Here is a 26,454-nt window from a genome sequence, read left to right as displayed (position 1 = left end):
AAAGATGTTCTTTGAAACCAACGAGAACAAAGACACAACATACCAGAATCTCTGGGACACATTCAAAGCAGTGTGTAGAGGGAAATTTATAGCACTAAATGCCCACAAGAGAAAGCAGGAAAGATCCAAAATTGACACCCTAACATCACAATTAAAAGAAATAGAAAAGCAAGAGCAAACACATTCAAAAGCTAGCAGAAGGCAAGAAATAACTAAAATCAGAGCAGAACTGAAGGAAACAGAGACACAAAAAACCCTTCAAAAAATTAATGAATCCAGGATCTGGTTTTTTGAAAAGATCAACAAAATTGATAGACCGCTAACAAGACTAATAAAGAAGAAAAGAGAGAAGAATCAAATAGATGCAATAAAAAATGATAAAGGGGATATCACCACCGATCCCACAGAAATACAATCTACCATCAGAGAATACTACAAACACCTCTACGCAAATAAACTAGAAAATCTAGAAGAAATGGATAAATTCCTCGACAAATACACCCTCCCAAGACTAAACCGGGAAGAAGTTGAATCTCTGAATAGACCAATAACGGGCTCTGAAATTGTGGCAATAATCAATAGCTTACCAAGCAAAGAGTCCAGGACCTGATGGATTCACAGCCGAATTCTACCAGAGGTACAAGGAGGAACTGGTACCATTCCTTCTGAAACTATTCCAATCAATAGAAAAAGAGGGAATCCTCCCTAACTCGTTTTATGAGGCCAGCATCCTCCTGATACCAAAGCCTGGCAGAGACACAACCAAAAAAGAGAATTTCAGACCAATATCCTTGATGAACATTGATGCAAAAATCCTCAATAAAATACTGGCAAACCGAATCCAGCAGCACATCAAAAAGCTTATCCACCATGATCAAGTGAGCTTCATCCCTGGGATGCAAGGCTGGTTCAACATACGCAAATCAATAAATGTAATCCACCATATAAACAGAACCAAAGACAAAAACCACATGATTATCTCAATAGATGCTGAAAAGGCCTTTGACAAAATTCAACAATGCTTCATGCTAAAAACTCTCAATAAATTAGGTATTGATGGGATGTATCTCAAAATAATAAGAGCTATCTATGACAAACCCACAGCCAGTATCATACTGAATGGGCAAAAACTGGAAGCATTCCCCTTGAAAACTGGCAGAAGACAGGGATGCCCTCTCTCACCACTCCTATTCAACATAGTGCTGGAAGTTCTGGCCAGGGCAATCAGGCAGCAGAAGGAAATAAAGGGTATTCAATTAGGAAAAGAGGAAGTCAAATTGTCCCTGTTTGCAGATGATATGATTGTATATCTAGAAAACCCCATTGTCTCAGCCCAAAATCTCCTTAAGCTGATAAGCAAGTTCAGCAAAGTCTCAGGATACAAAATCAATGTACAAAAATCACAAGCATTCTTGTACACCAATCACAGACAAACAGAGAGCCAAATCATGAGTGAACTCCCATTCACAATTGCTTCCAAGAGAATAAAATACCTAGGAATCCAACTTATAAGGGATGTGAAGGACCTCTTCAAGGAGAACTACAAACCACTGCTCAATTAAATAAAAGAGGATACAAACAAATGGAAGAACAGTCCATGCTCATGGGTTGGAAGAATCAATATCGTGAAAATGGCCGTACTGCCCAAGGTAATTTATAGATTCAATGCCATCCCCATCAAGCTACCAATGACTTTCTTCACGGAATTGGAAAAAACTACTTTAAAGTTCAAATGGAACCAAAAAAGAGCCCGCATTGCCAAGTCAATCCTAAGCCAAAAGAAGAAAGCTGGAGGCATCACGCTACCTGACTTCAAACTATACTACAAGGCTACAGGAACCAAAACAGCATGGTACTGGTACCACAACAGAGACATAGATCAATGGATCAGAAAAGAGCCCTCAGATATAATGCTGCATATCTACAACTATCTGATCTTTGACAAATGTGACAAAAACAAGCAATGGGAAAAGGATTCCCTATTTAATAAATGATGCTGGGAAAACTGGCTAGCCATATGTAGAAAGCTGAAACTGGATCCCTTCCTTACACCTCATACAAAAATTAATTCAAGATGGATTAAAGACTTACATGTTAGACCTAAAACCATAAAAACCCTAGAAGGAAACCTAGGCAATACCATTCAGGACACAGGCATGGGCAAGGACTTCATGTCTAAAACACCAAAAGCAATGGCAACAAAAGCCAAAATTGACAAATGGGATCTAATTAAACTAAAGAGCTTCTGCACAGCAAAAGAAACTACCATCAGAGTGAACAGGCAACCTACAAAATGGGAGAAAATTTTTGCAACCTACTCATCTTTACAAAGGGCTAATATCCAGAATCTACAGTGAACTCAAACAAATTTACAAGAAAAAAAACAAACAACCCCATCAAAAAGTGGGCAAAGGACATGAACAGACACTTCTCAAAAGAAGACATTTATGCAGCCAAAAAACACATGCAAAAATGCTCATCATCACTGGCCATCAGAGAAATGCAAATCAAAACCACAATGAGATACCATCTCACACCAGTTAGAATGGCCATCATTAAAAAGTCAGGAAACAACAGGTGCTGGAGAGGATGTGGAGAAATAGGAACACTTTTACACTGTTGGTGGGACTGTAAACTAGTTCAATCATTGTGGAAGTCAGTGTGGCGATTCCTCAGGGATCTAGAACTAGAAGTACCATTTGACCCAGCCATCCCATTACTGGGTATATACCCAAAGGACTATAAATCATGCTGCTATAAAGACACATGCACACGTATGTTTATTGCGGCACTATTCACAATAGCAAAGACTTGGAACCAAGCCAAATGTCCAACAGTGATAGACTGGATTAAGAAAATGTGGCACATATACACCATGGAATACTATGCAGCCATAAAAAATGATGAGTTCATGTCCTTTGTAGGGACATGGATGAAACTGGAAACCATCATTCTCAGCAAACTATCACAAGGACAAAAAACCAAACACCACATGTTCTCACTCATAGGTGGGAATTGAACAATGAGAACACATGGACACAGGAAAGGGAACATCACACACCGGGGACTGTTGTGGGGTGGGGAGAGGGGGGAAGGATAGCATTAGGAGATATACCTAATGCTAAATGACGAGTTAATGGGTGCAGCACACCAACATGGCACATGGATACATACGTAACAAACCTGCACATTGTGCATATGTACCCTAAAACTTATTATTCTAAAAGTAGAATAATAATAAAGAAAAAAAAATTATACATACATACACATACACACACACATATATAAAATATACACAAATATATACATATGTATATTATATATACACATATATACATTAAATATGTCATATAAATACACATATTATATATGTATATATTAAACAAAAAAGTATGTATTTGTATGTTGTGTCTCATAGAATTATCAGTTAAATAGAAACTGTTTAAATATGCCATAATCTTTTTCTAAAATGTGTAGAGATTCAGGAGGTATATGTGCAGGTTTGTTACATGGACATATTATGTAATGGTGAAGTTTGGGCTTCTGGTGTACCCATCACCCAAATAGTGAACAGTGTACCCAATATGTAACTTTTCATCTCTCCCTCTTTTGCAGTCTCCAGTGTCTATTTCTCTCTGTACGTCCATGTGTATCTATTATTATCTCCGACTTATATGTGAGCACATGTGGTATTTGATTTTCTGTTTCACAGTTATTTCACTTAGGATAATGGCCTCCAGCTCTATCCATGCTGCTGTGAAAGACATGACTTCATTCCTTCTGATGACTGCTTAGTATTCTATAGAGTACATATACCACATTTTTTAATCCAATCACATATTGATAGACACTCAGGTTGATTCTATGACTTCTCCATTGTGACTAGTCCTGTGATAAACATATGCATGCAAGTATCTTTTTGATGTAAAAAAATTGTTTTCCTTTGGGTAGATACCGAGAAATTAGCTTTCTGGGTTGAAAGGTAATTCTATTTTCAGTTGTTTGAGGAATCTCATACTGTTTTCCAAGTATATGTAAAGGCTATACTAATTTACATTCCTACCAACAGTGTGTAAGCATCACTTTTTCTCTGCTTTCTCTCCATCTGTTATTTTTTCACTTTTTAATAGTAATCATTCTGACTGGTGTAAGATGGTGTCTCATTGTGGTTTCAATGACGTGGTTTTATGATGATTGATGGGTACCATAATCTTTTAAACTTCATGTTTTCTTCATTTATCTTCTACTATATAAGGAACTTCAGAAACAAAACCATACTGTACTCATAGTATCCTCTGAGTCTGTATCTAATCCCCCTTCCATATAATTGTTAAAATGTTTTCAGAAAGCACTCCATGTGACTCTCCAACAAAACAAGGCTAATTCCTCAGCTGTTTCAACATCGATCTAAATCCCACTTTCCCCTAAATATTAAACTTATTGAACTCCAACATAAAATGTAGTTTCCAGGATTAAACACATTAATCTAGATGGGATCTTCATAGGAAAAAATAGCATGGGTCTATCCACTGATCTGGTCAAGAAAGTATATTTCTCTCAGTGAAGCCTATAATTCCATTTGCTTTTTCATTGGCCATATCACATTTGACTCATATTGAAATTAATGTAAGAAACTTCTTACTCATTTTCTCTGTGCTACTGCTAAGCCAAGTTTCTATTATTTTATATTTCTGCAGTTTAATTTTTCTTTGGGGGAGGGGGAAGTTCCTCAAATGAGTAACTGCTTTATAATTTCTTTTAAAATACTGTTATGTTCATAGAAGGTACATATTCTGAAAGTTAAACATAAGCATTTAATTTAGGGCAAAAAGTATAATTTTTGAGACATGCATCCTACCTATAAAATCCTGGTGGCGCCTGCTTTACCAGAAAGCTTTTCTCCATGTCTTGGAGAATGTCATTCAGCATCCGGATGCGGATGGGTGCTCTCTCCTTGGGATCATTAGCAGGTCGCATCTCATCAGACTGAAAAAGTTCAGCACTCTCCCGCAGGCGTGACGCCATGGCTAACAGTTGATGAGTGTTGGGTTGATCACCTGGTGAAGATAAATGAGCCCATCTCAGAAGAGACATTCTCAAGGGAGCAAAATAAGCATTTTCCAGGCAGGACTCTAAGTTATAAACCAGACAGACCACTGAAGAAGGAAGAGGAAATTGTCATTGACAGTTCTCTCTTTTTTTTTTTTTTGTCACTTGACAAAAGCAAGGGTATATGTATTTGAATCTTACCTGTCCAAGGAAAAAGATTCAGTATCAAGTCAACTTTGAACTTCGAGAATATATTTATTTTGCCCAAAGCATTCTGTCTAAACTTGTTTTTATATTCTACTAAATTAAGTTTCTCACTGCTCATAATAATAACAACAGTAAATAGGTACAGTACCGATTGCTGAAGGACTGCTATATTCCAGGCACTGTGTCTTTAATATTGACCAAAACTTGCTTGTCACATACATTTCATAGAAGCTGAGAACTAAGTAAGGTCAGAAAATTTTCATAGGTTATCAAGCAAGTAAATAATAGGACAGAATTAGAAGTTTGATCTTTCTGACTAAAAAATTTATGTTCACCAGACAGTAAACTGTATTTCAGGGAAGAAAATAAAAATTGAGTTGTGATCTTTTCTCTTGAGAACCTAAAATATGTTACTATATGCTGTCCTGTGTCTACTGGGTTCTTTTTTTCTTTACGACAAATGTCCTGTAATGTGAAGTTGAAATATATCTTTGACCTAAGAATACACTAAAAACTATTTTTTGTAGTGTTTGCATTGCTTTGTTTTACTTTGGAGGTTTCTGTTTGTTTTTATTTCTTTTCCAATTGTTAGTGTAACTTACTAAAAGTCATTCTGAAAGGAATGGTGGTAGCAAAGGCTCCACAGGACATACCTTTGACTAAGAGAAAGGCAACACTAGTATAGTTGTCCACTGAACTCTAGAGCCAGTCCACTTGAGTTTAAATCCCTGCACTACCACTTAGTATCTATGTGATACTGGTAAAGTTAATGAGCCTCCGTGCCGTGCCCTCATCTATCAAATGAATGTAATAATAGTACCTGCTTCATAGATTTATTATGAGGATTAAATGATTAATACTTGTTCAGTATTTCCCCACAGGTAAGCAGTTCTCAGCTGATGTGATTCAAGACCTTCTTTAAAAATCATTCTCTTATCATGTCATGAGAGGGGCATTCCCTCGCATCTTCTTCTAGTTATCTCACCATTAGAATCAGCCTTTAAGTGAGACAACAATTACTGGTATCATTCTCAGGAGACTAGGTACAACTGGCTTCAAGAAGGCTGGCACATCACTACAGAGGATCACTTCAAGTCAAGGTAATGAAGGAAAGTAGAGCTGGATAACTAAAATTGGCAGTTTTGAGAGGATGATACTGAGACAGACAGATGGTGTGAAGAATGGAGGCCTCCTGAGGCCTTCACTATGAGAAGTCCTGGGCCAAAGGGAAACATCACAAAAGGACTCTGTCTAAGTAAAGTCCAAGGGTCACCAGTTCCCGTAATACTTGGTCCTTATGAAAATGCAGATTCCCAGAACTATTGATTCTTTCTAGAGGCAGAGCCAAGAATCTTCATTTCAATATGCTACTCAGATTATGCTATACATATTTAAGAAAAATTACAGAGAGGTGATATGCTAAGAAAAGGAAACCTAAGTTAGATGTATAGCTGATACATTAAATATGTTTGTCATAGAATTGCCAACCTCTAAAATAACGATAATTTTTTATTCTCACCTTCATTTGATGGAGACTGCTTTACATGTCGATGTCTTTAGTGCCCAGCACGGTGTTGAAATTCAATAATTGTTTACTAAATAAGCAAAGTAGGTTCAATAAAGTATGTTTAGAAAAAAAATCTGATAACAAATAAAGGTATGTGAAGAGATAAGTAGTTTTATAAGGGCTACAAAGAGATTCACAGGTAGGATTACATGAAATGTTCTTAGAGAACATAGTCATTTTTGCTAATTTTCAATATCCCACAATCTAGTTAAAAATTGTGGTAGAAGGAGAAATAATGCTTGAGGCTAATATGTAGCTCCCTGCTCACTGAAATTAACAATAAGAATACAATCAATTGTAAGAGTTCACAGGGTTTTGGCATTTGATGTTTCCAAAGTGCATTTCACATTCATTAATTATCTTGTTTGATTTCACAACAAAATGAGGTTGCAAGAATGGGTATTTTAAGTCATTTAGAAAATCTAGCTCCTGAATAATTTACTCAATGCCATTTTATGAAAATAGTTTGTCCTAAATTTTGATGGTTCAGCAAAGTTAATGTACAGATAACTTCAAGGGAGTATCTCTGCACAAGGAAAGAATAAGATGGATGCAGCACATTTAGATTATGCTGGAAAGACCGAACAACAGAAAAAACAAGTTCGACATCCTTGAGAGTCTTCCATTTAAGAAAGAAAAATCTGTTCTGATCTAAAGTACATTACAGAATTGAACACATTACTACCGAATCAAGTGAGACAAATTGTACCATTCTACCTGATTTAGCTTTAAATGAATTTATCTTTCATGGTAGTACAGATGTAGAGAACTGACAGCTTTAGGAACTGGCTAGCTGCAGAAAGGACCCTGATAGTGGAAACTAGCCACTCATAACACACCGTATGCATTACTTCAAGTGTATGAGGTTACAAATTGCAAAGTAGCTCTATTTTCAATGTTTACTCAATCATTTTGATATATAAATGATGTTCCAAAGATTTCTAGTAGCCATTTCTCTGCCAGTTAGGGCTTGCTTGTTCTTTCAAATAAGACCAGAAAGAACTGTTACCTTTCCTACTTAAGCTTTTGTGACCCCAAATGATGGATCTTTTATGCTCCTTAGGGTCCCTACTAGAATATCAGTTCTGTGAAGGAAGAGGTTTGTGTCTTTTATTCGCTGCCATTTCCCTAGCACCTAAAAGTGCCAGTTGTACCATTTAATCAATGAATAATTAACTTATATACTTTTATCGTAGCAGCTGCAATATTTTGATCCTTATCTGCCCTGTCTCTCTACTCTTTCTGACTGGAAAGAACCCTACGTAATCAGAAAATACATTTTATTTCTCTTTGTATTCCCAGATCATAGCACAATATCTGTTTTATGGTAGTCATTTATTAATAAATTTGTTGAGTGAATGTTGAATTATGAGGTGTCTTTTTTGAAATGTATTATTATATTAAACAATGTCTACAAAATCGTTCAGGGAGATGTTTGGTGCATAATGAGCTTCAAAAAATGCTATTTCCTTCACTTTCTTACTAAAAATCCATTATAGTTGCAAAATAAAAGAAAAATATTTAAAAGAAAAGAGGCTATTGTAGGGTAATAATAAGTTAAATTAAATGAAATTGAAATAAAATATGCCCTGCAAAAACCCCATAAAAACTTAAGATTATATAAAACTTTACTTAAGGCACGGTGAATTTCAGAGAAAAGAGGACAAACTGAGGCTGTTCACAGTTCGGGTTTAAAAAATAATAAGTACGTTTGAACAAAGAAAATTAACTGGAAATTAGATATTTCTCTCAGAGAGGGTTAATACAACTATTTTTTAAATTATATACATGGAGTTTACAGACCAAAGACTTGATATCAAAAGATAGATTACAGTATGGTTTAATTACTATCAGTGTGGTCATGAATAAATTACTTAATACTACCGTCCTTCAGGTTCCTTGGAGAAAATAATCATGCAAGTTTCTAAGTGCATAAATCACTATTTACGCAAGTTTGTATTATTAGAGCACACAAACTAAACACAAGTTACTATAAACCCATTTTTTAAAGGCATGGAAAAAATACTGTAACAGCTTTACTGATTTTTTTTCCTCAGAGATGTTACTCTTTATCACTTCTTCAACCTGTGCCCCCCAACCCAATGTATCATATTCCATATCCCTCCTCATATATACTTTAATAAGGTTTTCTAATTTTATTTTGCTGTGCTTGCAAATTGGGTGCCGTTTTTCCCCATGGGCTGCCATCTCAAACTTCTGAAGAACAAGGAAAGAAATAATATAAAGGATAAAGGAATTAAACAGTGAACTTTAAAAAGGATTCTTTTAGATCATTGCTCCTGGTGAAAAGCTAACCATTAATAAATTTTTATAGTATGGTAGAACATGCTGATTTATTATAAATATTAAAAATCAAACTTAATATAATACAATATAGTTGACTGTCTACTGAAACTATCTTGATATTATTTGAGACAACTGAAATGAACTTACAAATTTCAAACAAAAACTGCTTGCATTTGTTCTTTTTCCCTTCATCTCAAAGTAAAATACATGTGTTCAGTAGGTATTTATTGAGTCCTATTTTATATGTTATTCTAAAAGTATTGAGAAAGAAGCAAAGACATGTAAGATTAAATTTTTAATCCTAATAAATTCCTGATCTAGTTAGAAATGTACATATACATCTAAACATACAATAATTGTCACATGAAATAAATGCTCATGAGGATTACTGAAGAGTTCATTGTGTATAAGAATGATCTGACAAGTGTCCAGGGAAGAAGTAAACCTTGAGAGATAGATCATGAAACTGCCTAAAAATCCAGGACATCTTAAATGAGCTCTTGAAAGTTCTGGGATGTTATCTACATTAAAGCAATTGAGGGAGGGTGTTCCATTTTTAAACAATATTAATGTCTTTCCATCCTCATCCCTTAGTCCTCACTATTGTAGAAGATAAATCTACCTCCAATCCAAATCCTCCCATTTTTCTGGCTTGTTATGGGAAGAATGGAGCTGGATATTGTAAGAAGTATTAATATTAATTAAAGAAGAAGAAAGAAGGAAGGAGGGAGGGGTGGAGGCAGGGAGAGAAGAAGAGAGAGAAAAATGTTAGTCAATAGATATCAAAATAGATATTGAGATCTAGGCAAGCCAATTCAGGAAAGACTCTAAGATGTTTTGGGGAAAACAAATGCCTTTTGCTCAGGGAATCTTCTGCCTTCTAGCCAACCATCATCCTGCAGCATCCCTACCCTCAAGACAGTTCATGAGGTAGTGTGGTGTGGCAGAGAGGTTGAGGGGATTTGGAATCTGATAGACCTAGATTCAAGCCCCAATTCTCCCACTAATTATACATCTGGTTAAGACACAAACTTCTCTGAGGCTCTGTCTTAATCTCTAAATTGGACTTAATCCACAGCTCAGCTCATTGAGCTAGAGTAAGTTAAAATATTATAACAAATGTAAGGAACTTAACACAATATATGGAGCTTTGTGGAGTAGACTCTAAAGTGACAAACTTGTTCCCAGAAATCTTATTCCTTCTGAACACCCATGATACAGGATCCTAAAACACCTTCCAACAGCAGGTTACAAGCTCAAAGTCATTTTATAATGGCTTATCCATTTAAAGCTTCTAAGACTTCTGGGTAAGGCCGTTAACTACAGTAATGACTGTATCCACTGAATTTATACATGCTGTAACCTGCCGGGACCTGGGATCGGCACCAACTACATTTTACCTGAGGTATTAAATAACTTGATGTATGCTATGGATAAGTTTGTCCTCTCCAAAACTCATGTTGAAAATTAATTGTCAGTGTAATGGCATTGGAAGGTTGAGCCTTTGAGAGGCAATTAGGCTTTGGAGGTTCTGCTCTCATGGGTGGGTTTAATGCCTTTAGAAAGTGGCTTTCAGGAGTGGGTTCTCTCTCTCTGTTTTCCCCTCTTCTGCCATGTTGGGAACAGTGTTCTCCTCCTCCAAAGGATATAGCCTTCTTACAAGCAGACGCTGGGCCCTTACCAGGCACTAAACCTGCCAGCTCCTTGATCTTAGACTTCCAAACCTCCAGAACAGTGAGAAATAAATTTCTGTTCTTTATAAATTACCCAGTTTTGGCTATTCTGTTATAGCAGCACAAAATGAACTAAGACAATTAGTTTCAACTTAGCATAAACTCCTGGATATTAACTTTGTTCCCCAACCTCCTGGAAAAATTTAAAACCTTCCCTTCCCTCCCCCTCCTCCTCCCCCCTCTCCCTCCCCTCCCCTCTCCCTCCCCTCCCCTCTCCCTCCCATCCCTTCCCTCCTCTCCCCTCCCCTCCCCTCCCTTCCCCTTTCTTTCTTGATGGGTCTGGCTCTGTTGCCCAGTCTGGAGTACAGTAGTACAATCAAAGCTCACTGCAGGGATGACCTCCTGAGCTCAAGAGATCCTTCTACCTCAGCCTTCCAAGTATCTACAGCCAAAGACTTGCACAACCATGTCCAGCTAATTTTTAAAGTTTTCTTTCAGAGATGGAGTCTTGCTCTTTTGGCCAAGTTCATCTTGAACTCCTAGCCTCAAGTGATCCTCCTGCCTCAGCCTCCTATAGTGGTGGGGTTACAGATATGAGCCACCATGCCCAGTCTATAATTTTCCTATTCTTAAGAGTGATTTTACTGCTTATCATTATGATCTCTTTGGACTTTCACACTCCAACAAGTTTTAAATTTTAGTTTACTTCAATTTTTCTGTGTTTTTTGTGGCTGTATTTTTAAAGGTGTACTCAATTTTATTTTAAGTTAAAAGTGAAACGTACTGGTCATCCTCTAAAACAACATTTTTATATCAAACAAATGTAACCTTTTTCTTTAATAGTATTTCCCAGGACCTATTATCCTATGGATGAGCTTACCACAGTTTTAAAGGTGCTAACAATTGCACAATCATAGCTTAGACTTCACTGATTTATAGTGACAAGAAAAAGTATGATTTATGTTCTGCATAATACAGTGGTTAGAAGAGTAGAAGATTATTTTGGGGGAAAATGTATGTTACCTAATATCATCTTAAAAATACCTTGTGGTATCACTAAAGAAAAGAAAAGAAATTACCAATATGATTTCAGCCAGGGGCAACAGTAGTCCTTTTTATCATACATTTTCTATTCTTCATGCTGCTTTTTTTAGTATGAATCACAATGAATCATCTCAGCTAGTGATTTAAAGATGTTAAACAAACAACTCAGGTAATGAAAAAATGTGAGAGCGATTGCACTATTGATACTCAAATAATCTAACATTGATTTTATAATGCATAGATAAAAAGATATTATTTAATGGTGAAATATGCCAGAAAACAATGGATAATTATAGCTAAACCGAATAAAACAGAAATCTTATTGCAAAGATACCAAAGTGATAGGTTTAGAAGGATTATACTGGTTACTTTAAAAAAAAAAGAATAAAAAGAATAAGCAACATATTTCTGCATTCTAAAGATTATCCAGTAATCCAGGTAGCCAATGCAGATGCAAATCTAGTAAGACTTCCAACTCACTGCATGTAGTGGGTTCCCTAAATTGTCTGTCCATTTGTTGTAGAAATATAACCATGGGCTCTTTTGTGACCTATAGCTGTTGTCACTGTGTTACATTTGTGACTACATGATCTGGCTAGAGACTGCTTGGGAAATATGAGCAAAAACATTCCTGAATGAATTAAACTCAGGTGGAGTTTATTCTTATCATTCTCCTGAGGCAGAAAGTCAAACTTGTATATTTAATATCACATGTGAGTCTAATTAGGTATTGGCTAAACCAGGAAACTGAAAAAGAAAAGAAAGGCTTAAATGAAATTAATTAACATGAAGGCAAGGGTACTTTATGTTCTGTTACAAGCCAAGATTAAAAGTATTTTTACACAAACAAAGAAACCAACAAACATTTTTAAAAGTGTGCCAGTGAGGAAACACTCATAGAATAATGGATTATGGTACTATTCTGTCATAGGCACAGGGGTTTATGCTAAAAATACACCTTAGGGAAAAAAAATGTTACAATACAATAGGCCATTACTATGATGGGAGAGTAGGAAAAATAAATCACAGATTTCAATCAATGTAGTGTCACATACAAAATGTAGGTAACTCAGATGAAAACTTCAAAGGAATTTGGATGAAGTACTCAGAGTGGAGAAGGAAATGATGATCACAATGGGAAGCCGTGTGAATAGCAGCAAATTGTGAGACAGAAGATAAACAAAAGGAAAAAAGGAATAATATGCTTAGGAAAATAATTAAGGGACATTAGGTGATAATAAATATGAGTTCAAAGAGAAATGGTGGGAAAGAAAAACTAGTTTTGAAGACATACTCTGACAATGGGGAGACAATCAGCCTTAAAGAGCCAGCTGCCTCAAATAGTTTTTGAACTAAGTGTGGATTACCAATTCAGTATAACAACTATTTACATAGCATTTACATTGCATTCGATATTACAGTAATCTAGAGATGATCTAAAGTGTGTTACAGGATGTGCACAGGTTATATGCAAATACTACACCATTTTATATGAGGAACTTGAACATTCATGGATTTTGGCATTTGAGAGAGTTCCTGGAACCAATTTAATATGGTTATGTAGTCAGAGTCTATATAAAAAGGTAATGGGGATTCAGACTAAATGTATTTTTAGGAATTTGCCCCCAATGGATGGCCAACCTCTTATTAAACTTCTCTATTAATTTGAGCAAACAAGGTAAGATACTTCTCATTGAATGCTTTGGAGTTTAAGTCCTTGTCCAATGAAAAAGGTAAGTTTTAGAAATGCCAGCTCAGATCAAACTGCTAGAAATCTAACATGATACAGAATTCCCATAGGAACAAAATCTTTTATTGGAACCGTCTGGATTTTAGTCAGGCTGCCTCAGACTTCTGAGGGAGGGCCCAGGATTGAGGACCCGGCGTACTTCACTATCTGCTGGCCAGGCCAGAGCTGGAATTGGTGGTAATTAAACCAAAATTGAAGACAGATGGGCTGAGAAATAGACTCATGCAAGCTATACGGTGCTTAACTTAATTTTGCTAGTTGGGAAACTCACCTTTTATTTTTTAGAAAGAAAAAACATATTAGATAGATCTCAATCACTTGCAATTGTAAAAAAAAAAAAAAAAAAAACCCAAAAAAACCAAGTGACACCTAAAAATTGAAACTACAAATCTAACAGGACACAGAATGCTTGCCTTAGTGTGATCATCACCTTGAAATACTATCCTTTCTTCCAAAATGAAGTGATTGACGCTAATGAATTATCAGAGCTAATAAAAAAAAAAAAGTCAGACCAAATTCTCATTGTCAGTTATTCAAAGAACAGGAGGAAATGGTGCCAGCAAGTATTTTACATTTAGTGAGACAATCAGGAGGTGGCAATAAGACACACAGTTCAAAATTATGTTTCCTGCTGAGTCTGGCTTGCACTAAATAAATGCGTACATAGCTAGATCAAATGAAAATTACTTTTACTTTATTTGGTCATATGGAGTCTTTACGATAATGCTATTTAAGAAAACTGATGCAGAAAAATAGCATATATGAGGCAAGAAACATCAGAATTACACAGACATTAATTGTTTTAAAGTGCTGTTTTAGACATTAAGAAGTGGATAAGGTGAGAAACATCAAATTTAGTACGATTATTATGCGCTTACTCTTTAATCTGCTCTAAGGTTCAAGGGTAGGGTTGTATTTTATTTGTTTTTGATACCTTCCTCTGCTCCTGCAAACTAGTACCATCGCATTCTAAATGCATTTTTCGGACATACAGTTAGCAACTGTAGACTGAAAATATTTGTGAAAACAATTGTTTCTGTACTATCACATGCAGACTGTTTTTTCTTGTCATTATTCCCTAAGCAATTCAGTATAACAACTATTTCCATCGCATTTACATTGCATTAGGTATTATAAGTAATCTAGAGATGATCTAAAGTGTGTTAGAGGATGTGCACAAGTTACATGCAAATACTATATAATTTTATATGAAGAACTTGAACATTCATGGATTTTGGTATTTGAGAGAGTTCCTGGAACCAATTCTCCGTGGATACCAAGGGACAACTGTATTCATTTTTTGTCACAAGTATTAATACATCTGAAGTATATCGGCTATCTTATCCATCACTATTTACATTATATCTCCATATACCACAAATAAATATTCATTCTCCATTACGTGCTTGGCATTGACCAAATATTAAGAGCCAAGGTCACTCAGTCAAACTGAGCTTTCAAGAACCATCCAATAAATCAACCCAAACAAATTATTCACTGGTAAATTATCCTTCTTTCTGGTGGTTGTGAGAATGGTTGAGAATGGTCTGCTGCTACTGTAAACTAGTGTAATAAATAAACAAGATGGCCAGTTGTCAAGTGGTAAAAATTACACCATTGAAAATGCAATTGGGTTTCAGAGACCTTCATATTTATACTGTTTGCAATAAGGAGGAACAGCATTTTATAGTTCAGCCTTGAAGGTCACTTTTTTTTTTTTCACTGTAATTGAGAATTTAAGAGTAATCACTGTGAACTGTCCTAAAAATAAGAAAAATATCAACAATTTAAGCTTGTATTAAGCAGTAAAATTATATGTTTCATTTAACACAGGACAAGAATTCTGTTTAGCTAATGAACTTATCTAGCATTGTAGCTAAAGTTAAAACTGCAATATTTATTTAGGTATTGATAAGTGGTTTCCATTATTCACACATTAGCCCTTTACTGTGTTCCATTTTTAGAAGTAAGGTATAACTAAAATAGAACTGATGCCTACAGTTTAGCAACTATTCGAATAATCTTTGACCATGATTATTTTAGGTCACAAAGAGTAAAATACAAAAATGTATAGTTTAAAGGTGTCAGGTTTTGTTAATTTTATCAAACAGTCACACACAGGACATGGTAAAATAATATTTTTGCTTATGTTGTTTGGTTACATTTTGTTTTGCTTTGCTTGTTTTTTCTAATATGGGTATATCTCAAGTCTGGCCTCATCTTTCTGAGTGAAAGTGACAGGGAGACCCAAGGAATTTCACATCCAAAGAAAACTAAGCACATACAACAACCAATAACCAAAGAAAAAGTTCTTCATCTTGAGCAGAAGTCTGATATAACTGTAAGAAGCCAAAGTACTCCTGGCTCATCCATTTGAGAATCTTGGATTTTAGGGGCAGATTCATCTAGATATAGTGGTGTCTGGCTTGGAGTGAAAATCTCCATTGAATCATTGCAGTTCTGTTTTGTTTTGTTCCTCCTGTGATGACACACGCTTAGGTATAACTATTAAAGAAAGGGTTATTAATTTCCCCGGCCTAGTCTGAGAATATTTTCTTTCCCTTCTTGCTTTAATTGAAACCTGGTTCTGTCCTAATGATATCACTTGCATTTTAGCTCTCGTAGGCAGCAGTGCTTTTTCACCCTGTGCTTTTGTACCACCAACCCTAGAAGAATAATATGAGGTGTTTCTAGATCACCACTCATTCTTTGAAGATTTTTATCTCCTGACTCATCATTACTCACTCTTACATAAAGCTTAATTCTTTACAATTTCAATATCCACATAGAGATACTCTCTTTTCCTTAGCCTCTTTTCTTCTAGCAACCACCTACCACTCTCATGGTCACACACTGGCCTGGACACTGTCCTTACCAATGTCTGCACTCTTTCTGTGATCTCATTTTCACGAATCCAACTTGCTGACTACCACCTCCTGCCTTGTCAGCTCATGTGTTGTCAATTCTTCGATCTCACTATGACATAAAGTCTATTGGTCCTACCTCCTTTTCACTAGCCTTCACTCCCTTCGTATCCTCACTTTATTCCAACCCCAGTTAAGATACTTTGGTCCATCATAATGCATTCATTACATACATACTTTATATACATCTGGTCCATCATAATGCATTCATTGCATACATCCTTTGTGTACATCCACTTTTCTTTATCCTATGCAGTTCATTGTCCTTCTCTCAGGAAAGGTCTAACCCTGGTTAAACTCGACTCTGCCTGTTCTATGCCTGTGATGGGGTTCAGGACACCCTATCCCAAAATATGGCACCTTGGCATTTGAGGAAGCAACAGAAGCAAGACCTTGTCTCTGACCTTCTCCTGGCCTTCTCACCTGAAGCCGGCCATAAAAGAATTGTCTGGGCAGGGCATGGTGGCTCATGCCTGTAATCCCAGCAGTTTGAGAGGCCAAGGCGGGCAGATCACCTAAGGTCAGGAGTTCAAGAAGGGCCTGGCCAACATGGTGAAACCCCATCTCTACTAAAAATACAAAAATTAGCCGGGCATGATGGTGCATACCTGTAATCCCATCTACTTGGGAGGCTGAGGCAGGAGAATCACTTGAACCCGAGAGGCGGAGGTTGCAGTGAGCTGAGGTCACGCAGCACCACTGCACTCCAGCCTGGGCAACAAGAACGAAACTCAGTCTAAAAAAAAAGAAAAAAGAAAAAAAAGAAAAGAATTGGAATTGTCTGACCTTCCTCTGAAGTAAGACATAAAACTTTTATTCCAGAGATACCCTCCCTACACCTGGAGAAAAGAAACATCCTTGTCCTCAAAGAGATAGACACTGAGAATAATCTGAACAGAGATCTTCTGAATTCCCCCCAATTTATTACAATTAGATCATATCTTTTTGTCTTCTAATCATACTTCTGAACTCTTCATCAAATTAGCATAAAAGTACACACATTTCCCTCTTTCTTTGGGTCTTCATTTCTGAAGGCTCCTGTGTCGTGCAAAACTTACATTATATAGGACTGGGCGCGGTGGCTCACGCCCGTAATCCCAGCACTTTGGGAGGCCAAAGCGGGCGGATCATGAGGTCAGGAGATGGAGACCATCCTGGCTAACACGGTGAAACCCCGTCTCTACTAAAAATACAAAAAATTAGCCGGGCATGGTGGTGGGTTCCTGTAGTCCCAGCTACTCAGGAGGCTGAGGCAGGAGAATGGCGTGAACCCGGGAGGTGGAGCCTGCAGTGAGCCAAGATCGCGCCACTGCACTCCAGCCTGGGCAACAGAGCAAGACTCTGTCTCAAAAAACGAACAAACAAAAAAACAAACAAAAAAACTTACATTATATAAATTCTTATGCCTTTCTTTTGTGTGAGAGGAAAATAAATCTCGGGACCTTCAAATCACTAAGCCAAAGGGGAAAGTCAAGCTGAGAACTGTGTCAGGCAAACCTGCCTCCCATTCTATTTCTATATAGTATAGCTACAAAGATTGAAAAAAAGCTACATACCTCCCTGACGAGGAAATTCCTTGTGGACAAGGACAGACAGAACTTAGTCATCCCTCTGCTCACATGAGACAAATGCATATCTGATGGCTTCCCTTGCCATACTTTTGCACTAAACCAGATAAGGTATAAGTGACTATTCCTGTAAATTGTGTATTGAGTGAAAGGCTAATCAGAAACTAAAAAGATTGCAACTTTTTGTCTCTTATCTACCTATGACCTGGAAGTCCCCTCCCTCCTTTGAGTGGTCCCACCTTTCTGTAACAAACCAACGTACATATATTACATATATTAATTGATGTCTGAGTCTGTGTCATGGGTGCGTCATTAACATTGGCAAAATAAACTTTCTAAGTTGACTGAGACCTATCTATTTTGAGTTCACACTTGTTAATGTGTCTTTTGTTATAGGCATCTTAACCATCAACCTAGTGATAAGTGAGGAAAGAGCTTTTTTCTCCCCTACATTTGCAACCCCCTCTGAAGGCTGGAAAAAATCCAAAATTATGCTGAATTATCTCATTTATAATATGTATCTCTTCTGGGCTCTTAATGCTGCCCCAAAAAAGTTATATTTTCATGGTTTTTCACTTTCTTACCCTTCTTAAAAAAAACAGTTATTTTATGTTTTTCTAATCTAAAGAAACTTGCCAAGGAATCTCAACACCAAATTTACCCATCTACTGTGTGTTCTGCCTCCTTTCACATTTTCATGGATGGACTACTGTGTTCCTGCTTTGGTATGAATGCTATGTCCCCCCAAAATTCGTATGTTTAAATCTAACCCCTAAAGTGATGGTATTAGGAGGTAGGATCTTTTAGAATTGATTAGTTCGTGAGGCCAGAGCCCTAAAAAATTAAATTAGTGCCCTTTTAAAAGAAACACAAGACAGCTCCCTCAACCCTTCTACCATGTGAAGTTAATAGCAAAAAGATGGCCATCTTTAAACTGGGAAGTGAACCCTCACCAAACAGCGAAACTGTTGGTGCCTTGATCTTGGATATCTCAGCCTCCAGAATTGTAAGAAATAAATTACTGTTGTTGATAAGCCATCACTTCTATGGTATTTTGTTATAACTGCCTGAATGGACTATGATAGTTCCTAACTAATGTGAAGTCCTCAATCCTTGTGCTTCCCCTACTTAAGAAAATCAGTCCAGCAATTCTCCCTTTACTCTGTTGTGTGAGCAAATTTTACCTCTCCACTAGATCATTGTTATCAAAATAAAAATATGCTACATTTCCTTGACTCCATACTTTTTTATCACCTATACCACTGTTACAGGAAAGGGGTCCCGATCCAGACCCCCAAGAGAGGGTTCTTGGATCTTATACAAGAAAAAATTAAGGGCGACTCCGCAGTGCAAATCAAAAGCAAGTTTATTAGGAAAGTAAAGTGGTGAAAGAACAGCTACTCCACAGACAGAGCAGGACATTTCCTAAAGTAAGAGGAGGAACATGTCCGCCCTAGGTACAATGCTTGTTTATATACAGGATAAAAAAGATCATGGGGAGATGTGCTCTGCTATAAGAGTTTGTGATAAAGGATTTTCTTAATTACTATATTTTGCAAAAACCAATACTGTTGTCTTTAAAGCAAAATTAGGAATGCCTTTGTTCTCAAGATATTGTGATATTAGAACACTCCCAAGTCTGGGTCTGTTGAATAAACATTATCAATCTGTTCCTTTAACCATAAACATCGAGAGACTAGGAATGCCTAACTTTCTGGGAATGTGGCCTAGCAAGTCCCAGCCTCATTTTCCTAGCCCTCATTCAAGGTGGAGTCACTCTGGTTCAAATGACTCTGACACCACCACATATCCCCAATTTATCACCTCCCATTTTCTTTCAGATGCCTTCTAATCTGGCTTTTGCTTATACTAATCTACTAAAATGATTTGGTTAAGATCACCAATGATTTCCACATTGCTAAATCCACTAGTCAATTCTATGTTCTCCTTTTCTTTACTCATTACCAGCATTGGACACAGTTGATTACTTCCTCTTCTTTGAAATACATTATCCACTTGGCCTCTGGTTATAAGATTCACTTGTTTTTCTATTATTTTTTGGCCACTCCTCCTTGGTCTCCTTCTATAATTGTACCTTTATCCCAGTTTCTAAAGGTAGGAGTGCCTGAGAAGTCTTAGACCTTTTCTGTCCTCTACATGTAATCCCCTAGTAATTTCGTCTAGGATGAATCCGAAATTTACATTCTCAGGTCAGATCTCTCCTCCATACTCTGGATACAACTGCTATGTTCTGCTATGACATTTATTTTGGGAATGCAAATTTGTGTCAAAGTAATTAATATTATGGCATTTAGTGATTGATATTAGTTTCAGCATAATGCTATTTTCAGATTTGCTTTTATTTATGCTAATTTTGTTCCACTATGGGAATGTATGTAGGTATGTTTCTTAGGAGCAGGGATTTTAATTTTGGTTTATTTATCTAGCTGCTGTTTGTTTTTGTTTTGTTTGTTTGTTTTGATAATGGAACTGTGCCAAGCATACCATAGAGGCTCAATAAATATTTGTTAAATGAATGAAAAAGTGGATTCAGGAGATGTGAAGTCCATGGGGATTACATGCAAAAATTTTTGTATACATTTAACTTTCTGTAGAGAAAGATAATAATTTTCTTCAGATGTTGAAAGGGTCCTTAATCATCCACACAAACCAGATTAATAATATAATTCTACCAATAACCCAATAGGTCATTTTTTGAGCATCAGTATTAGCCCACGTTACTTAAAATGTTTATATAGTGGTTATAATGCGGAAATATTGTGCCAATTTGTAGATTTGTTATGTCAGGCAATTGTAACGTGCCAATGTGCTAACAAGGTTTAAAGGAGGTAAATCTTACACATTGGCCTGACAACCGAATCATCACAAATATGAACCACAAAAGGATCATATATATGAATTTTGAAGAATAAACCCCATTGTTTAAAAAATGGATTTTAGCTTGTAAAATGACAGTATTGCTAACACTTTTGGTCTCAGAAAAGCAACCTATCATTTATAATTCTATTATATAATGTTAGCATTTTGCAGTATACTCTTTGGGGCTTCTTTTCATGCATGATAGTTATTGCTTTTAGATGAACAAGTATTGTGAGGTTGTCAACCTTTTGTTGTCTGAAAGTTTAAACTTTTATATGAAATACCAACAGAATTTTCTGAAGTATAAAATATAAAAACTAAAGAAACAGTAAAGCAGTTTACCGAATAAAATTAATGTTTAAAAAATATTTGCCAAAATGCTATTTATTATTCACAAAACTATTTATACCTTTATTTATACCTTCTTTGTTCTTATTTTGCAAAATGCCATATGTTTGGTTGCCGAGAGTGACTGCTACAGTAGACACACTGACAACAGTAAGACGAAAGCCTAACGTAGGTAGGAAAGAAGGAAACTATATAGAGACAAACTTAAATATATAAAAAGGAGAGCAATATGAGGCTATTTGTATGGTAACGAATAGCTGTAAGTGGCTCAAACTGTTCACAAGGTCATGGTTTTACAGCCGCTATAATACAATCCTAAGAAGTATTGAGGGGGAAAAATGGAGTAATCTCTAATCCAGGCAGTAAGAAACAATCCAGGTAAAGAAAAGAAAAGGGGGCCAGGTGTGGTGGCTCATGCCTGTAATTCCAGCAGGAATTCAGGAGGCCGAGGCAGGCAGATTGCCTGAGCTCAGGAATTTGCGACCAGCCTGGACAACACGGTGAAACCCCATCTCTACTGGAATACAAATATTAGCCGGGTGTGGTGGCATGTGCCTGTAGTTCCAGCTAGTTGGGAGGCTGAGGCAGGAGAATTACTTGAACCTGGGAGGTGGATGTTGCAGTGAGCTGAGATCCCACCACTGCACTCCAGCCTGGGCAATAGACAGTGAGATTCTTTCTCAAAAAAAAAGAAAAAAAAAATTAAATTTTCAGCTATTGGAAATATTTGGCTTTTTAGAATGATCCATTTTCAGAGGATTACTGTTTCAGCTCTACAGTTAAAATATTGACTTTTTTATTGAGAAGTAGTTGTCCACAAATGACTCATTAAAGATCTGTTAGGAAGATGTGTGACTCAAAGAGGAGGAGGGTGAAATCTTTAATCACAATACTGCCCTTTGTATTTGGTTAATGAAGACAAATTAGGAGCCTAATTGAAAGATTTGTATGTAGATGAAGGGGAAATGAAGGTAATTATTAGGGTGGGGTCAGAATTCTGCTGAGAGAGATATATTCAAACACGAAGGAATTGAAATAGAGGCTCAGAAATAATTGCCTGGTTTCTTCTTTATCATCTTTGATCTAAAGTCTGAGCCAATATCTCAGTCAAATGGAATGGGGCCCATACCACACAGAAACCAACCCCAAAAGAGAAACTTCTGGGCCAGTCTTGTTTGAACTGATTGGCTGTTAGAATGTTAAAAAAAAAAAAAAAAAAAAAAAAAAAAACACACCAAAAAACTGGATCATTGAACTATATTATTGTACATGAAACCTGTAAATAATAACAGAAACTTAGAATTATAAATCTCTTTGATAAGATAGATGGGCCATCCTTTAAAATCTGATATTCTCCTTTATGCTTACACATACGTGCATCTCATTTTTGTTGAATGAAAACTAAAATTCTTCCAGGCCCTTTTCTGGATCACCCTCTCCAGGAAGCATAGCATTGCCATAGCTAGTAAGATCATTGATGACTTCATTCATTCCTTGTTGAAAATTAGTTGAACAATTTTTCATCGGTAAAATTACTATAATTCAAAGGAAAATTACCTTTAAGGTTGTTTTGAACTTCTAAAGCTATATCAAGTGCATTAAAGGGCAGAACAGGTTCGTTGGCAATTTGCAAAATCACTTCTCCTGAGAGCTGAAAGAAAAAAGGAAAAAGAAAATACTAGCATTCAGTAATTAGGAGTTTTCATTTGTTTGTTTTTCATTATTTCAGATATTTTTATACATCTAGAGCAGCAAAAACACACAGGAATAATATAGTTTCATAAAATCTCTTTTTCTTTTAAATCTTTATTTAATTTTATCTTTCTATAAAGAAAAAGACCTCAGTATCTTTTTCACATCTCAGAATAGTATAAAGAAATATATCATTCCTTTATAATCCTTTGGGTATATACACAGTAATGGGATGGCTGGCTCAAATGGTATTTCTAGTTCTAGATCCCTGAGGAATTGCCACACCGACTTCCACAATGGTTGAATTAGTTTACAGTCCCACCAACAGTGTAAAAGTGTTCCACACCAACATGGCACATGTATACATATGTAACAAACCTGCACGTTGTGCACAGGTACCCTAAAACTTAAAGTATAATAATAATAAAATTAAAAAAAAGGTATCATTCCTTTTGTGAGCTGAAATATTAAGAAACGGCTTCCCTAATTGAAAGAGTTGTAATATATAGACTTTAAATAATTCCTTACAGTTCATAATATCACATGACCAAACAAACCGTGGAGAGGAACACCTGAAAATCAATGCCTGGTTATTGGACTAAGGAAAACTTCAGACAAAATTAATGATCGATTTATTTTATTTGATAACCTACAGGCCACATTTGGCAGTTAACTTTGAAAGTAAACAGGCTTCCAAGTTAACTTGTCTTGTGATTTATGGTAACATCCTGTCACTGAGTAAAGAATTTTTTCTGAGTTCCCCAAATTACATACTGACGAATACATAACCTAATGACATTGAAAAGGATGCTGATTTGTCTTTGAATCATGAAATTTGGCTGATTTGTTTCAGAATCAGGAAGTTTTGCCAATTGTCTTGCATGTAGACATTTTAACCTGTATGTTGATACCTGTAGCCAGTGATTATAACCTTGTATTATACCCTCCAGTAAAAAGAACACCTCGGATATGAGAAGTCTTCCTCCCTTCTTCTAAGCTTCCCCAGGAAAGCCTCCCAAACTGTAACAGACTCTTTGTTGGTGTGTCTTCACGGGTAGATCTTCACATTTGGCTTCCAATAAACCTCCTTCAAAATCGTAGATACGATTTTCCTTCATGCTTTTATTCTATTCCTAATGGCTTTTTAATTTTTATAATTTTCTAGAATCAAAACTAATAGTATTAATACATCTCTGAGATCAATGCTTAAAATAAATACAAATTTTAAAAGGCATCCCCAAAGCTCATATCTGCAATCTTCATACATACATAATTCCCCCATGACCCCACCCCAAAACTGTCTGAATATTAACACATGCACTACAGCTGAACTAGCATCTGCTTAATAGGCTGAACAAGTCATATGCATTCATACACATCTCAAAGGACCTTAGGGCTGGCAGCAAATGCTATTGTTATCTCTCTCTCTCATAAGTGATATTTAATATTTACCTGGGCTTAACGAATGTCCCTACATATCTCATAACCCTGAAGGCAGCACACAGGGAAATGTGACTGTGTTGATATTATTAATGCAGTATGAAATGTGGTTAGTGAATGAAAAACATTGTCTTATGAAACTACACAGGGGAAATTAGCACACTAACTTGAGACAGAATGCATAAAAGATATAATTTACTGGGAAATTATGATGTTATATATCCAAATATGTATATTCAACAAGGTGCAAATTCCATTTAATATTCGATACAGTTTGGCTCTGTGTCCCCACCCAAATTTCATCTTGTAGCTCTCATAATTCCCACGTGTTATGGGAGGGACCTGGTAATAGATGACTGAATCATGGGGGCATGTCTTTCCCATGCTGTTCTCATGATAGTAAATGTGTCTCATAAGATCTGGTGGTGTTAAAAACGGGAGTTTCCGTGCTCTCTTTTTTCCTGCCACCATCCATGAAAGATGTGACTTGCTCCTCCTTGTATTCTGCAATGATGGTGAGGCTTCCCCAGCCACGTGAAACTGTGAGTTTTCCATTAAACCTCTTTCCTTTGAAAATTGCCCAGTCATGGGTATGTCTTTATCAGCAGCATGAAAACAGACTAATACAATAAATTGGTACCAGGAGTGGGGCACTGCTGAAAAGATACCTGAAAATGTGGAGGCAACTTTGGAAATGGGAAATAGGCAGACATTGGAACAGTTTGGAGGGCTCAGGAAAAGAGAGGGAAATGTGGGAAAGTTTGCAACTCTGTAGAGATTTGTTGAATGACTTTGACCAAAATGCTGACAATTATAGAGAAAATGAAATACAGGGTGAGGTGGTCTTAGATAAAGATAAGGAACTTGTTGGGAACTGGAGCAAAGGTGATTCTTGTTATGTTTCAGCAAAGAGATTGGTGGCATTTTGCCCGTCCTAGAGATTTGTGTAACTTTGAACTTGAGAGAGATGATTTAGGATATCTGGTAGAAGACATTTCTTTTTTTTTTTTTTTTTTTTTTTTGAGACGGAGTCTTGCTCTGTCACCCAGGCTGGAGTGCAGTGGTGCAGTCTTGGCTCGCTGCAAGCTCCGCCTCCCGGGTTCATGCCATTCTCCTGCCTCAGCCTCCCAAGTAGCTGGGACTACAGGCGCCCACAACCACACCCGGCTAATTTTTTTTGTATTTTTTAGTAGAGACGGGGTTTCACCCTGGTCTCGATCTCCTGACCTCGTGATCTGCCCGCCTTGGCCTCCCAAAGTGCTGGGATTACAAGCATGAGCCACCGTGCCTGGCCCTGGAAGAAATTTCTAGGTAGCAGAGCATTCAAGAGATGACTTGGGCACTGATAAAAGCATTCAGTTTTAAAAGGGAAACAGAGCATAAAAGTTTGGAAAATTTGCAGCCTGACAATGTGATAGAAAAGAAAATATCATTATCTATGGAGAAATTCAAGCCAGCTGGAGAAATTTGCCTAAGTAAAAACGAGCCAAATGTTAAATCATCAAGACAATGGGGAAAATGTCTCTAGGGCATGTCAGAGACCTTTGTGGCAGCCCCTCCCATCACAAGCCTGGAGGTTTTGGAGGAAAAAATGGTTTCATGGGCCAGGCCCAGGGTCCCTCTGCTGCATGCAGTCTTGGGACTTGGTGCTCTGAGTCCCAGCTGCTCCAGCCTTGACTAAAAGGGGCCAAGGAACAACTCAGGCTGTTGCTTCAGAGGGTGGAAGCCCCAAGTCTTGGTAGCTCCCACATGGTATTGGTCCTGTGGGTATACAGAAGCCAAGAATTGTGGTTTGGAACCTCTGCCTAGATTTCTGTTTTTTTTTTTTTTTTTTGAAAGGGAGTCTCGCTCTGTTGCCCAGGCTGGAGAGCAGTGGCGCAATCTCGGCTCACTGCAAGCTCCACCTCCCGAGTTCACGCCATTCTCCTGCCTCACCCTCCCAAGTAGCTGGGACTACAGGCGCCCACCACCACGCCCAGCTACTTTTTTTTTTTGTATTTTTAGT

General features: G+C 36.9%; 1 protein-coding gene and 1 non-coding gene across 2 annotated transcripts in view; both read right to left on the bottom strand.

The window, feature by feature from the left end:
- The window catches only part of NAALADL2 (N-acetylated alpha-linked acidic dipeptidase like 2), a 948,145-nt gene that overhangs the window by 51,243 nt on the left and 870,448 nt on the right, over positions 1–26,454 (bottom strand). Inside the window, exons 12-13 of the mRNA XM_030822838.1 lie at positions 22,875–22,968; positions 4,859–5,057 (exon numbers count right to left, since the gene is read on the bottom strand). Of these exons, the coding sequence (XP_030678698.1) occupies positions 4,859–5,057; positions 22,875–22,968 (293 nt within the window). The remainder of the gene's footprint in view (positions 1–4,858; positions 5,058–22,874; positions 22,969–26,454) is intronic.
- Positions 20,892–20,997, bottom strand: LOC115837443. Its single transcript, XR_004032483.1, has one exon. It is a non-coding gene; the product is annotated as a small nucleolar RNA U13 (small nucleolar RNA).

This window comes from Nomascus leucogenys, chromosome 11 (assembly GCF_006542625.1).
Source record: "Nomascus leucogenys isolate Asia chromosome 11, Asia_NLE_v1, whole genome shotgun sequence".
NCBI classification, from domain to species: Eukaryota; Metazoa; Chordata; class Mammalia; order Primates; family Hylobatidae; genus Nomascus; species Nomascus leucogenys.
The sequence above is the reverse complement of the archived record's forward strand: the minus strand, read 5'-3'. Positions and strand labels throughout refer to the sequence as shown.